Source organism: Ceratotherium simum, chromosome 3 (assembly GCF_057802395.1).
Source record: "Ceratotherium simum simum isolate JZ-2026a chromosome 3, ASM5780239v1, whole genome shotgun sequence".
Lineage (NCBI taxonomy): Eukaryota > Metazoa > Chordata > Mammalia > Perissodactyla > Rhinocerotidae > Ceratotherium > Ceratotherium simum.
In genome coordinates, this window is record NC_141902.1 from 41,813,991 (window position 1) to 41,828,309 (window position 14,319).

The 14,319-nt window shown below is 37.4% G+C and overlaps 1 protein-coding gene and 1 long non-coding RNA gene across 2 annotated transcripts in view; one reads left to right on the forward strand and one right to left on the reverse strand.

The window, feature by feature from the left end:
- LOC147917541 (uncharacterized) overlaps nt 1-14,319 on the forward strand; it is a 40,230-nt gene that overhangs the window by 14,741 nt on the left and 11,170 nt on the right. The gene's annotated exons all lie outside the window — the stretch shown is intronic.
- The window catches only part of SLC30A4 (solute carrier family 30 member 4), a 30,050-nt gene that overhangs the window by 4,523 nt on the left and 11,208 nt on the right, over nt 1-14,319 (reverse strand). Inside the window, exons 3-6 of the mRNA XM_004421530.3 lie at nt 4,409-4,562; nt 2,545-2,746; nt 1,728-1,833; nt 806-940 (exon numbers count right to left, since the gene is read on the reverse strand). Of these exons, the coding sequence (XP_004421587.1) occupies nt 806-940; nt 1,728-1,833; nt 2,545-2,746; nt 4,409-4,562 (597 nt within the window). The remainder of the gene's footprint in view (nt 1-805; nt 941-1,727; nt 1,834-2,544; nt 2,747-4,408; nt 4,563-14,319) is intronic.

Sequence of the window (14,319 nt, forward strand, 5' to 3'; positions counted from 1 at the left end):
TAGTGAGTAAGACACAGGGAAAAAACAACCTTAATATGCTGTGAGCATATTTAGATTAGTTTGATTTATACCCTCTTGAAGCTATTCTGTTAGAGAAGCATGTCAGTTTACAAAGCCAGAACGACTTCTCATTATTCCAATCTCTTTAGTCCACTGTTAGGTAGAGAATACTAGACATCAATTACAAGTCTTTTGTCTTTTGCGCTTTTTTAATAAATGCACATGCGTGTATTATTTTGATTAAAAAAATAAAAAACAACAGTCTGTGAAACGATTTAAAGAAATAAAAACATAGGGGCCGGCCCAGTGGTGCAAGCAGTTAAGTGCACGCGCTCTGCTGCGGCGGCCCGGGGTTTGCCGGTTCGGATCCCGGGTGCGCAAGCCATGCTGTGCCGGCATCCCATATAAAGTGGAGGAAGATGGGCATGGATGTTAGCCCTGGGCCAGTCTTTCTCAGCAAAAAAAGAGGAGGATTGGCAGATGTTAGCACAGGGCTGATCTCCTCACCCAAAAAAAAAAGAAATAAAAACATAGAGTCTAGCTTTTCTTATGTAGAAAAAACATGGTAAATACACTTAATGCCTTTTACTTGAAGGCAAAAATCAATCTGTAATGTCTTATCTCAAAGAGATCAAAAATTATCGCTCTGCTATCCATGCTGACCTGCAATTCACCTTTTGAATAGCATCACCCCTCCTTTAAAACAAATCTTTCAGGAGAAAAGTCTTCCTACCTAATTATAAGCACAGCTTTAATTCCAAAGCTAGAAGTCCACCAACCCCAGCATTTACCATCAGCAACATACTTAGCTGTATGTGTACTATGGCAGTAGGTTTTCCTGAAGTGAGAGACCAGATATTTAAATCTTCCACTGAATATACATCTTCTATTTTCATCAAGGCTTCTTTGATATAGTCTACATTCAAATGGCTTGGCACACCTATTAGTTCAGAATATATCACTTATAAATAAAGTTTATTTTGGGAAAAAAGTTATACATTACTGATAGGACATTTTTTTCAAAGAAACCAAATGGCTTTACCAAATTCAGTTTAAACAAACACTTTAAAATATATTAATACTTTAAGATAAACCATGCACACTTTTGGCAGGATATATACAAGAGGTTAATAAATACTTAAAAAAATGTTCATTTGTACTAAAAAGGAATGTCAATCAAACCAGAATACTTCTAACAAATAAGCTAGGATAGACAAAAAAAGAAAAAGAAAAAAAGAAAGGAACATCTAATGACGATAAACCTACTGTTGAGAACTTATATTTACATGCTTATACATAATATCAGTAAGGCAGGGATGTTGAAAATATAACAAAGTAGCAAGTTAAATGGAAGTTAAGGAATACACAATTACATTAAGAATCAAAAGAGTTGCATTCTTGTCCTAGCTCCACAGTTTACTAGCAGCATGACCCTAATCAAGGTATGTTAGCCCTCTGAACCTCAATTTTCTTATGGATAAATGGGGATAATAATGTCTGCCTTACCTGCTTCTCTTAGCTATTATAAGGATCAAACAAATAATAGATGGGAGAGTGCATTGATTCTTATATGTTAGATACATGTAAGGTGGTATTACTACAGCCTGATAAGTATTGGAAGAAAGAAAGGAAAAAACATGGCTCCCACCCTTGAGTGTCCCCCTCCCATCCCCAATCTGATTTAGGAAAGTAATAAGCCCACAATGGGGATATTAGTGAGATCTTACCTTCTAGTATTATAACTACTGTGTCCCATATGATGCGAAATGTTGTAAAAGCCACAAGTAATGAAAATACATATGTACAGATGGGATCAGCGATCTTGTATTCTGGCTGAAAGATGACAGATCAAAATTGTGTGATTAAATATAGACAAATAAAACAGACTGTAAAGCAAAGCATGGCATACTCTGTCTCCTGTTCTGTAGCTTTCTTTAGCAGGACTGGAGAATACCCTTAAACTTGGATATTGCAATTGAGAAATGTCTTCACTCCTTCCTAGATGGTTTAAATGACTCTCCTCGTGGGACCTATTTCCAGAAATTTAATCACTTTTTCTCTTGTTTTCCTCTGTGCCTTCTCTAAATCTTTCACCCAGAACCATAGAAGATCAGAGCTAAAAGGAGCTTTAGCAGCCATCTATCTGGTCTAAGCCTCTCATATTATAGAAGAGGAAATTCAAGTTTAGAGTTGGGGTACTTGCTCAAGGTTGAAGCATTAATGGCAGAGCCAAGACTAGCACCCACTCTCTGGATTTCTAGTCCAGTGCACATTCCAGTACCTAGCAGTTCAATGACAAGGCTTAAAACTGAGTTCTCCAGTGGAGGCACTACCCAAGCCAACTACAGATAAGTTACTCCATGAGGTGATGCTATGGTGTTTTGTGCTAACAAAGGAGCTATACTGATGGCTCAATTAAGCTTACAGAAAGGCAAAATGAAGGACTGGCACTGGTGTACAGGATACTGATAAAAGACCATCACTGTTAGTTTTAATGTTGAAATTAAATATGTTTTAAAACAGAAAAACAAGCAATCATATTACCTTGAATCGAATGATGTATGCAGCTATTAGCACACCAACACTCTGCACCAAATCCCCCAAGGCATGTACAAATGCAGCTCTCACCGCCAGGCTATCCTGCCCATTGCTGTGTCCAAACCTAGGACCTGTGGTAGGAGAATCTGAAGGCAGGGAGTGGGAATGGGTGTGATGGTGACCAGACTGGTTCAACAGAAACCCCATTCTGTTAAAAATAAAAGAAAACGTTATTATTCTTCCTAATTTTATTGACAAAACTGTTACTAGTCAGACACTACTGAGGCAACATGGAACTCATAATAAATATTTGAGCACCTATTATGTGTCTGATACCGTTCTAGGTGCCGGAGTCAAAACAGTGAATATGACAGACATATCCCTACCCCCACAGAGCTTATGTTCTAGTAGGGAAGGCAGAGAAGTAAACAAATAAATACATAATGTACTGCCAGTCAATGCAAATGCTTTGAAGAAAAGTAAAGCATTGCAAGGGGATGGAGAGTGATGGGGAGAGTGGTGAGAGAAAGCCTCAGATTCCATCTGAGCAGAGGCTTGAATGAAGTCAGGAAGCGAGTGTTGGTGGAAGAGGGTTCTAGGCAGAAGGAATACCAGGGCAAAGACCCTGAGATGAAAATGTGCTCCATGTGGTTAAAAAAAGCAAGACAGCCATTATGGCTAGAAAAATATGAGCAAGAGTGCTAGGAGATGAGTTGCAGAGGTACACAGGATGTTATTAAAAAGGCTATGGTAAGGACTTTACTTGATTTTATTCTAAGTATGAATGGAAGCCCCTAGGGCAGGGATTGGCAGACCACGGTCTGTGGACTATATTTGGCCACTGCATTTTTTGGTAAATAAAGTTTTATTGGAACACAGCCATGCTCATTTGTTTACATACTGACTGTGGCTGCTTTTATTCTATAACAGCCAAGTTGAGTAGCTGTAAAAGAGACTGTGTGGCTCTCAAAGCCTAAAATATTTACTCTCTGGGCCTTTTATTTATTTATTTTTCCCCCAAGCCCCAGAAGATAGTTGTATGTCATAGTTGCACATCCTTCTAGTTGCTGTATGTGGGACGCGGCCTCAGCATGGCCGGAGAAGCGGTGTGTCGGTGCACGCCCGGGATCTGAACCTAGGCCGCCAGTATCGGAGCGCGAGCACTTAACTGCTAAGCCACGGGGCCGGCCCTCTCTGGGCCTTTACAGTAAAAGTTTGCTGACCCCTGATCCAAATGATTAAGTATATAACTTAAAAATTTGGTAGTTTTTAGGAAAAAAAGTTGGTAGTTAAAAAACATCTAGTTAACATACAAGTATTATAAAAGTTAAATTAAAAAAAAACCTGTCCTACTTAAATTCCTGATTGTTAGTCAAACTTCAGTATACCTGAGCAAACTAATGAAGAATTTATAATTCCAATAGTGTTTTATTAACATTTATAAGAAAAACTAATGTACTATATAATTTAAAAATATATAAAATATCACTGCACATTACTGAATGCACGTACAATAGTCTTTAAGTTCACAGTACTTGAAAATATTGTGAAAACAATATAGAATTTATGATACTATAATGGTGGAAACATGTCATTATAAATTTGTCCAAACCCATGGAATGTACAACAGCAAGAGTGAACCCTAACGTAAACTACGGACTCTGTGTGATAATGTTATATCAATGTGGGTTCATCAATTGAACAAATGTACCACTCTGTGGTGGTGAAGTTAATAATGGGGGAGGCGATGCATGTGTGGGGGCAGGGGATATATGGGAAATCTGTGTACATTCTGCTTAATTTTGCTGTGAACCTAAAACTGCTCTAAAAAATAAAGCTGATTAAAATTTTTTTAAAAATTAGAGCTTACATTATGTTAACTGCAACACCAATAGCTGCGGTAATGAGCATTATATCTCCATTTATTTCATATTTCATATGGATAGTTCTTTGGACAGCTTCATATAGGAGGAATCCCATAAGTATATATACCAACAGCACACTAATCATAGCTGACAAAACCTCTGGAGGGGAAAATATAAAAAACAAATACATTAGCAGCATGGTTATTACACTTCATACAAACTAAATATTGTACAATCTTATATCTTCTTTCCTCTAAGGAGATAAAAGCACTGTATCATTTTTGTCATGTTATTTTTCTTATTTAAAAAGTGTTTAGCAGTTTGATCTGGTCCTCCACTAATTCACTCCCACCACTCCACCCCCCCCATCTCTTTAGGGTGAAATTATGTATATTTACAGACCATACCCATTGGAAAAAATGAAAAACTGAGAAGAAATATTTGTAACATACGTGACTAATTTCCTAATAGAAGAGTACACTTACAAATCAATAACAAAGTGAACCCATAGGAAAAATGGGTAAAAAACTTAGAAATAGTAATATACAGAAAATAAACAGAAATGGCCAATTTATCAAAATCAATCATAAAATAAGAAATTCAAATAAGAATAAGATTTCTTTTTGTCCTTTACTAAATTGGCAAAGATTAAAAAGTTTGATAATAGCCAGAGCATGGATATACTGGTGGAAGTATCAACTGGAACTATCTTTTTGGAGAGCAATTAGTAAAACGAATCAAAATTTAAAATGCATATATTCCTTGATTTTAGGAATCTATCTGATAGAAACACATCCATACGTATGCAAAGATATCTACAAGGTTTTTCACCATAGCTTTGTCTTTAGTATCAACAAAGATCTGGAGACATCTTAAATGTCCACCAATGAGGAACTTAATGAGTAAATTATGATATATACATATAAGGGGATACCATACAGCCATTTATATAAAAAAAAGAAAAACAAAAATCAGGCAAATTGATAATCACAAGAAAGATAGTGTTATCTCTGGGAAGTGGGACTAGGAGCTTGGGGAATTTATTTTTCACTTCAAGTTTTTCAGTAATATTTGAAATGTTTTAAGTTTTTACCACAAATACGTATTACCTTTAGACTAAAGAAAAACAAACACACTTTTAAAGGCATGCAAGTATGCATGAATGCACTTTGACCTAGGAATTCCTCTCCTAGTAATGATATGCATACTCATGCCAATTGAGTTGCACGTGTGCAAAATGAGGTATGTTATGAAGCTATTCATCAAGCGTATATAATAGCAAATGACTAGAAACAATGAAAAAAGTGATTAGTAGGGGCCTTGTAACATGGAATACTATGCAGCTGTTAAAAAAGCATAAGGAGGGGCTGGCCTGGTGGTGCAAGTGGTTAAGTGCGCGCGCTCCGCTGCGGTAGCCCGGGGTTCGCTGGTTCGGATCCCAGGCGTGCACGGACGCACCGCTTGGCAAGCCATGCTGTGGCGGCGTCCCATATAAAGTGGAGGAAGATAGGCATGGATGTTAGCCCACAGCCAGTCTTCCTCAGCAAAAAGAGGAGGATTGGCAGATGTTAGCTCAGGGCCGATCTTCCTCACACACACACAAAAAAGAATAAGGCTCTTCATATTATGATAATCTCTGAGATACAGCGTTTCATGAAAAAAACAAAGTACACAACAGTGTATATGGTATGTTACCGTTTGTGTGAAAAGAAAAAAAAGGAATATGTAAATAATGATCTGTACATGCAACCTTTGAAGGATTACAAAATACTGATAAAAAACTGGTTATCAGGAGAAGAGGGGAGGGGAATGGGTGGCTAGGAGACAGGAATGACTGCACTATTTTTGCTTTTATCCCATATGAATTTTCTACATGTGAGTATAAAGTAGAAATAATATTATATCTTTGCAAAATAAAAAATAGGGCAATGTGAAGTATATTTTTAAATAATTAACATTATATTATATTAAACAAGTGTTGACACTCAAAACAATAAAAGCAAGAAAATACTTTTAAAGAAAACTTTTCTTTTAGAGAAACCAGACATTAATTCTGTTAAGTGTTAAAAGGTAAAACAATCTGGAAAACTGTTATCACGGTCGACTCATTGCTCAAAGGTTTCAGGCAGTTCAACTGTATTGGACTTTGATACGTTTTTATTCCAGCTCATAAATTACAACACAGAAAAATTATCTAACAGTTATAAGCTGTTTCCTGAAGCCATCTCATTAATGAAGCCAAAACTCCAATAAAATCCTGTGCATCAACAGAAGAGATGTTGGCGGCCGGCCCCATGGCTGAGTGGTTAAAGTTCCGTATGCTCCGCTTAGGCGGCCCAGGTTCGCAGGTTCGGATCCCTGGCGTGGGCCTACTCCACTCATCAGCCATGCTGTAGAGGCATCCCACATACAAAATAGAGGAAGATGGGCACAGATGTGAGCTCAGGGCTAATTTTCCTCAAGCAAAAAAAAACGAGGAAGATTGCCAACAGATATTAGCTCAGGGTGAATCTTCCTCACCAAAAAAAAAAAAAACAAAAACCCAACAGAAGAGATGTTGGAATAATACAAAAACATACAATTCCTATTCAAAACCATGGTACACCTATTCTTGACATATTAATCATCATACTTCCAAAGAGACAAAGGGCTGAAGAAGACAGAGAAAAGACCAACTGAAATGTACAAGGCTCTGGAGATATTCAGTCCAGACTCTAATCTCCTTGAGGATACAACCAAGTCTTATTCCATGTCACATTACTGTAGCACTCAGCAGAGTTGCTGGCATGTGGCAGGTACTCAAATATTTACAGGTGAATTTGCAGAATGAAGTTAGGTTGAGCAAGGGAAGATAAAAGGCTATACAGTTTAGAAGATTAAGCTAAATATGAATAATAAGTTATTTAGTAAATCCCAAAAAACAAGAAGTAAATAGGCTATAAGAGAATTAAGCCAAATATAAGACAGTAAATGAAATGGAATTTCTTAAGTTATAACTTCTGATGGTAAAATTTATTGTTGTTAGCGCCATCGAGTCAATTCTGGCTCTTAGTGAGCCTGTGTACAGTGGAGGAACCCTGCCCGGTCTTTTTGCACCATTCCCTTATCTTCACTTTGTCGGACAATACTCTGCTGCTATTCACAGGGTCCTCATGACCAATTTTTTTGGAAGTGGGTAGCCAGGTCCTTCTTCCTAATCTGGAAGCTCCACTGAAACCTGTCCATCATGGGTGACCCTGCTGGTATTTGAAATACCGGGTGGCATAGCTTTCAGCATCAGAGCAACACGCATTGGCCACAATATGACAACCAACAGATGACAGATGGGTGGTGTGGTTCCCTGACAGGGAAATGAACCCAGGCCGTGGGAGTGAGAGCGCAGAATCTTAACCACTAGACCACCAGCACTGGCTGATGGTAAAATACATATATATAAATAATATAAAGAAAGAAGAAATAATTAAAAAATATTTAAACTGTAAAATCTCATGTACTAGTGGTAGCCTCCTCCTTTTACTCACAAAGAAAGAGAACTTTAATTCTCTTTAAAATTAGTTTTTAAAAATACCAATCCTTCTCAAACTCTTCCAAAAAAAAAAGACAAAGAACTTTAATCATGTATCGAGCTTGAAGCTAGCAATTAGATCACGACCATTTTAAGGTGCCTTAATTAAATTTTTAATATGAAATTATGAAGCAATACACTTTACATTTATAAAGATTCATAGCTATACAAGTTAATGACAGATGTTATTGCTTATGAAAGTCTAAAACTAATAATTAAAAATTCTTTCAAAATCCCCTATAATTAAGTTGACCACACTTTCCAGTTTTCCCAGGATAGTCCCAATCTATGCCTGTTGTCCTGGCATAGTTATTAAAAGTGCCCCATTTCACTCTCAAAAGTGTCCTGGTTTGGATGATAAATTATATAGTTACCCCAGTAAGTCTGCCAGATAAAATACTGGATGCTAAGTTAAATTTGCATTTCAGATAAACAACAAATAATTTTTTTAGTATAAATATGTCCCACGCAATATTTCAGACATATCGGGCATCCTGTAACAGTGTGTATGTGTTTGTGTACGTGCATGCTAAATGTGGCAACCCCACATCCCAGTGATAATTTTCCTGAACACTTAAAATTTCCTTTTTGTGAACTCTCAGATAAGGCAAAACCACATTCAAAATAAAGTAAAATGCAAGTCAAAGTAAAACATAAACAGAGTTCCTTGGCAGAAAGGATTCCCACCCACAGAAGGCCCACCAGGCTTCTGAGGCCTGCAGCTGAAAACTCGGTTTCCCATGCCACGTTTTTCACCCAGGTGAGTAGCATAGCATTTCACCCCAATGCCTGCCCACAGCCAAGAGTAATGGAATTCAGCTGATTCCTAGAAATTCCCAAAATGACATATTAGGATACAGCTATCAATGATAGTCCTTTTCCAGCAATTAATAAGGAATGTGCCTCATATCAAGTTCCCTTGGTGAAAAGCAAAGACATTCATCTGTTATTTTTTATTTTTATTTTTTTTGTCAGGAAAATCAGCCCTGAGCTAACATCTGCCAATCCTCCTCTTTTTTTGCTGAGGAAGACTGGCCCTGGGCTAAAATCCATGCCCATCTTCCTCTACTTTATATGGGACGCCGCCAGAGCATGGCTTGACAAGCCGTGCGTCTGTGCGCGCCCAGGATCCGAACTGGCGAACCCCGGGCCGCCGCAGCGAAGCGCACGCACTTAGCTGCTTGCGCCAGCGGGCTGGCCCCCATCTGTTATTTTTTATTATAATCACCCGTCAAAACATCTTCTTGACAGAATACTGATAAATGCAAAAGAAAAAAAACCCAAAATTTTAAGCAGATTTTTAGGGCCGAGATTTACAGTTGAAAAGTATAAGGCACAGATAATACTATACAGCTAAAAATCCTTATAGTAAGATTATGATCATTTATTCTGACAAAAAGAACAAAGAGCTTTTTCATTGTGAATAAATTACACTTTGGTGAAATATCATGAATAGGACTAATTAGTGTTTAAAACATTTTTTTCATAGTATTTTTAACATGATGGAATGCAGATAAAATAGGCAAGATGTTTTCTTCCCAAACATTTAAAAGAGGGGGAAGCTTTCAATCAACAAGCAAATTATGATTTGCTCTAGTCTTCTCCTTCTTGCTCTGGGTTGGTCTCCAGTCACGTAATATACAATAAAGGTTTTCAAGACAAAAGGATTGTGTAATATATGGATTTTTCATTTTCTACAGGAGACCCAAGAACTTGCACAATTGAAACTCTAGATTTCTGTGAAAGTTACTACCCCGTTAGCTTTAGATAAACTTGACTAAATGGATATCTGGCATAAATGAAAAACTCTCGAAAGAGATTTTTATGGAAATTCTAGAAAACCTATTATGATAGTAGTTCTAACACATCTTGCTACTTTACACACAAATAATGAAATCACTCCACCTGGCTGAACTGTAGCATTGGTGGAGAGAGTAAGATGAGTGAATATGTGTTTTTTGTTATAACATCACGTGGGGTCTTTTCATTCAGTTGAAATATAAACAAATGTTTATGGTCAATGATCTAATAAAGACCAAAACACACCCTGAATTCCACACACAGAGAATAAACAGTTTTGGTTTGAATGGCTCATAAATGGTAAGAAAAAAATTAAATGGGAGAAAACATAGATGATCATCTAGTTTTGATAGCACTATAAAATATGAAAAACGTTTACTGCACATTTTAACACATGTATAAATTGCCAAAATTAGAGGTTTTCAAGGTTCATTTGAAAAACACTGAGTCCTTCTCTGTCGTCCTCTGTTATTCTCTATCATAGTATCTTGTTCTTTCTCTTTGTAGCATTTAACACAATTTACGATGATGTTGTGTTTGTGTACATATTTACTGCCTGTCTCCCCACCCTATACTATTATTCATTCATTCAAAGGTAACTATTGACTATATTGAGTACCTATTTGGTGAATGAGTAACAATTTGCTTCAACTGTGTAAACCACACTCAACCCAAGCAAATTGGCTTTTTCATGAGTGCTGCCTAGATGTACTGGCCCATCATAACTGTTAACTTTGCTAATGCTATGATGCAATAATGAGTATATTTCTCTTAAATTATATAACACTTGTCTTTCTATTGCCTCAAAGAATTATATATAGCAAACATCTAAAGGCAGGTTTCAGAGGTTTATAAAAACGAATATGGAAAGAAGAGTGGAGATACATTCTTTCTTCTACTTCCTTTCATGCTGTTTCTCTTTTCTACCTTCTTCTTATAGAAGATAGGAAGGAAATAGAAGGAAAATCAGTGGGCTGTACTCGATTTTCCTAGGACTTCCAAACTAGTATTTGTGTTTCAACTCAGCTGCAGACAACCCTACTGCACTCAGGCTCAAGACATCATACAAAAGAAAAAATAAACAAATGGGACTACATCAAACTAAAAAGCTTCTGCACAGCAAAGGAAACCATCAACAAAACGAAAAGACAACCTAACAACTGGGAGAGGGTATTTGCAAACCATATAGCTGATAAGGGGTTAATATCCAAAATGCATAAAGAACTCACACATCTCAACAATAAAGAAACAAATAACCTAATTAAAAAATGGGCAAAAGATTGGAACAGACATTTTTCCAAAGAAGTTATACAGATGGCCACCAGGGACATGAAAAGATGTTCAACGTCACTAATTATTAGGGAAATGCAAATCCAAACTACAATGAGATATCACCTCATGCTCGTCAGAATGGCTATAATTAACAAGACAAGAAATAACCAGTGTGGGAGAGGATGTAGAGAAAAGGAAATTTTCATACATTGCTGGTGGGAATGTAAACTGGGGCAGCCACTTTGGAAAACAGTATGGAGACTCTTCAAAAATTAAGAATAGAACTACCATATGATCTAGCTATTCCATTGAACATGAAAACATGAATGCGTAAAGACACATGCACCCCTTTGTTCATTGTGGCATTATTGACAATAGCCAAGGCTTGGAAACAACCTAAGTGCCCATCAAGGGATGCATGGATAGAAGATGATGTGGTATATATGCACAATGGAATACTACTCAGCCATAAAAAAGATGAAATCTTGCCATTTGCAACATGGATGGACCTTGAGGGTATTGTGCTAAGTGAAAAAAGTCAGACAGAGGAAGTCAAATACTGTATGATCTTACTCATAAGTAGAAGATAAAACAATAGCAACAACAACAACACACACACACATAGATACAGAAATTAGATTGGTGGTTACCAGGGGGGGAAGGGGGAGAGAGGAGGGTGAAAGGGGTGACAGGGCACATGTGTACAGTGATGGATGGTAATTAGTCTTTGGGTGGTGAACATGAGGTGGTCTACACAGAAATGGAAATATAATGATGTACACCTGAAATTTACATAATGTTATAAACCAATGTTACCTCAAAAAAAAAAAAAACACATCATATAGGATTCTCAGTGGCCCACTGTTGCCACCAGAATGCCAAGCTAAACTGCAAAGTTTGTCTTGGATCCTCTCACCTCCTATTCTAAATAATCTCCTATTTCCTGCCTTCTAACCCCAGTACTCTCAAGCTGACTTTTGGCTATCCATCCTTGACCGCCTCACTCATGTCTTCCTCTGCTTCAGTAAAAAAGTCCCATTTCTAGGAAGTAGCTATTCTTTTCCTATAGATGTTCATGTGATATGAATTAGTTCTCACTAAAATGTGAATAATTAATAGGTGTAACTCTTGTCAGGGGTGGGAGGAAGTTGTTAAAATGAATCACTAACTCGGGAGATGAGATTTTTTTTGGCTGCATGTACGAGGGAAGAGATGTTTTTAGCTGAATACTTTCTGCTCCTTTAGCATCGGGGATAAAATAACAGACTACATAGAATTAGCATTATAACGATATACCTACCTCAGGACAACCATCATCTAGCCAGAGCTGCCAAGGTCTGAACTACACACTGCTACAAAGACTTCTGCACTGTCGCTTTGCCACGAACCTAGGCTGATGGTTTGATTACCAAAGTGTACATCTTGTTTTTTATCTCAAATGCAGACACCTCTGCTTACTACAGTCCTTTCACATGATCACTATCTTTATCTAATCCATGCAGCCTCTTCAGCTCAAGAACTGGAAGAAAAGCCATATAAATTAGGTCAATTATGCTTCACAATCCACAGAGAAGAATAAAAGTGGAGAGCAAGCAGGTGGATGGGGGCTGTTCTCTTGAGAATAGCATGTGTCCCCTTTGTCTGGGAGATCCTGCTATTCCTCCTAAGGATTTGTGGGATTTCTCCTACAGTGTGGTTTTATTAAGTTTTAAGTTTTATTAACTTCCAGAATAAGATGCCATACCCACAGTCAAATAAATCCAGGCATTTAAAAATAACTCACATACGGCTCCTACCCTGCTCTCCCTCTTCCCACAAAAGAGCTGCCATTGTACCTCACTGTAAAGTAATAAAGAAAGCAAGAAAAGGAAAAGAAAAATCTGAATGATTTTACACAATCTGTGAGTTCCCACAAAGGAAAGTACCAACAGAATGGGCCTGACCCCTGGGACAGCCACCTGGGCTCACCCCTCGAATCTAAAACCACCCTTCTCTCACCTTGACTGAATGATTTTTGCTAAAATAAATTTTGTTATATTGCCAAAAATGTTACCAAAGACCTGAGTTAAAAAGCACATCTTTAAAAACTGTTATTTAATTATCAGGGTGAATCATCTTACTTTTCTCCCACTACCTAGCTGAGACAGTTAGGCTGAGAGAGTAAGAATTCTGACTGGGGGAGAAGGGAAGGTAGGCAATTGTGGAGAATGGACCATTTGGAGAGATATGAGAAATCCGGGCAAGACGATATACTGGCAGGTAGAAGAGGGAAGGAAAAGAAGGCTTGAACTAACTTTTACTGGGAATTTTCCCTGTGCCAGGGACTGTGTTACGTACTTGTACCTTACCCCCTTACCTTACGTATTTTTTACAATTCTGCAATACAAGAAGTATCATCCCTGTTTTACAGAGGAAACTCGTACTTAGAGGGATTAAATCCCTCTCCAAAAGGTCATATAGCTAGTAAAACTGCAGATCTCAGATTTGAACTTAAAATCATCTGACAAAACTCTAAAACTGAAAGTACCAAAACAAACAAATGGACGAGCTCCTGACAGAGAAAAGGAAGAAGAAACTCCCTTCTAACTAATTTCTTTCTGTACCCAAAAGGACCTATGAGTCAGGCTACCCAGCTATGTTATGGATCAAATAAATTTTTATAGTCTAGTCTGTGAACATGACCACAGTTTCAGAATACAGATAAATGTTTTCAAGACCCAAATATTTTAGTCCCAAAATTTCAAAAATACCTTTATTCCCAGCTTGGAAATTGGTTTAATTTACCCCAAACACAAATGACTTGAGGACCAAGAGCTATAATAAATTATCACAGTTTTCATATTCTTATTTACTCAGCCTGAATATGCAACAATTTGATTAATAATCTCTTATATAGCATTTATTAGTCCAGACACATAGAGTGTAATATTACCTGTTCCTGTCCCTACTTAATTCATGGTCTAGAAGGAGACACAGTTTCATAAAAATAGCTATAAAAATGTGATAAATGCTATTAGGTATGTACAAAGCGCTATGAGAACACAAAAAGGAAATAAATTTAGGGAATGATACTAATATCTGACTATCATTCACAGACACACACCTCCAGGTTTAGAACTGGGTGTTAACTATGCTGCCTTTGGCATAAGAAAGGGTGGCAGGGAGCGGGATATGAACATATAAATGTATTTCCTTATATTTTCAAAAGGAAATGCTGGCAGGATAGCCCAGAAACTAGCTAAAATATTACAAATAAGGAGTGGGAGGGAGGATGGGTTG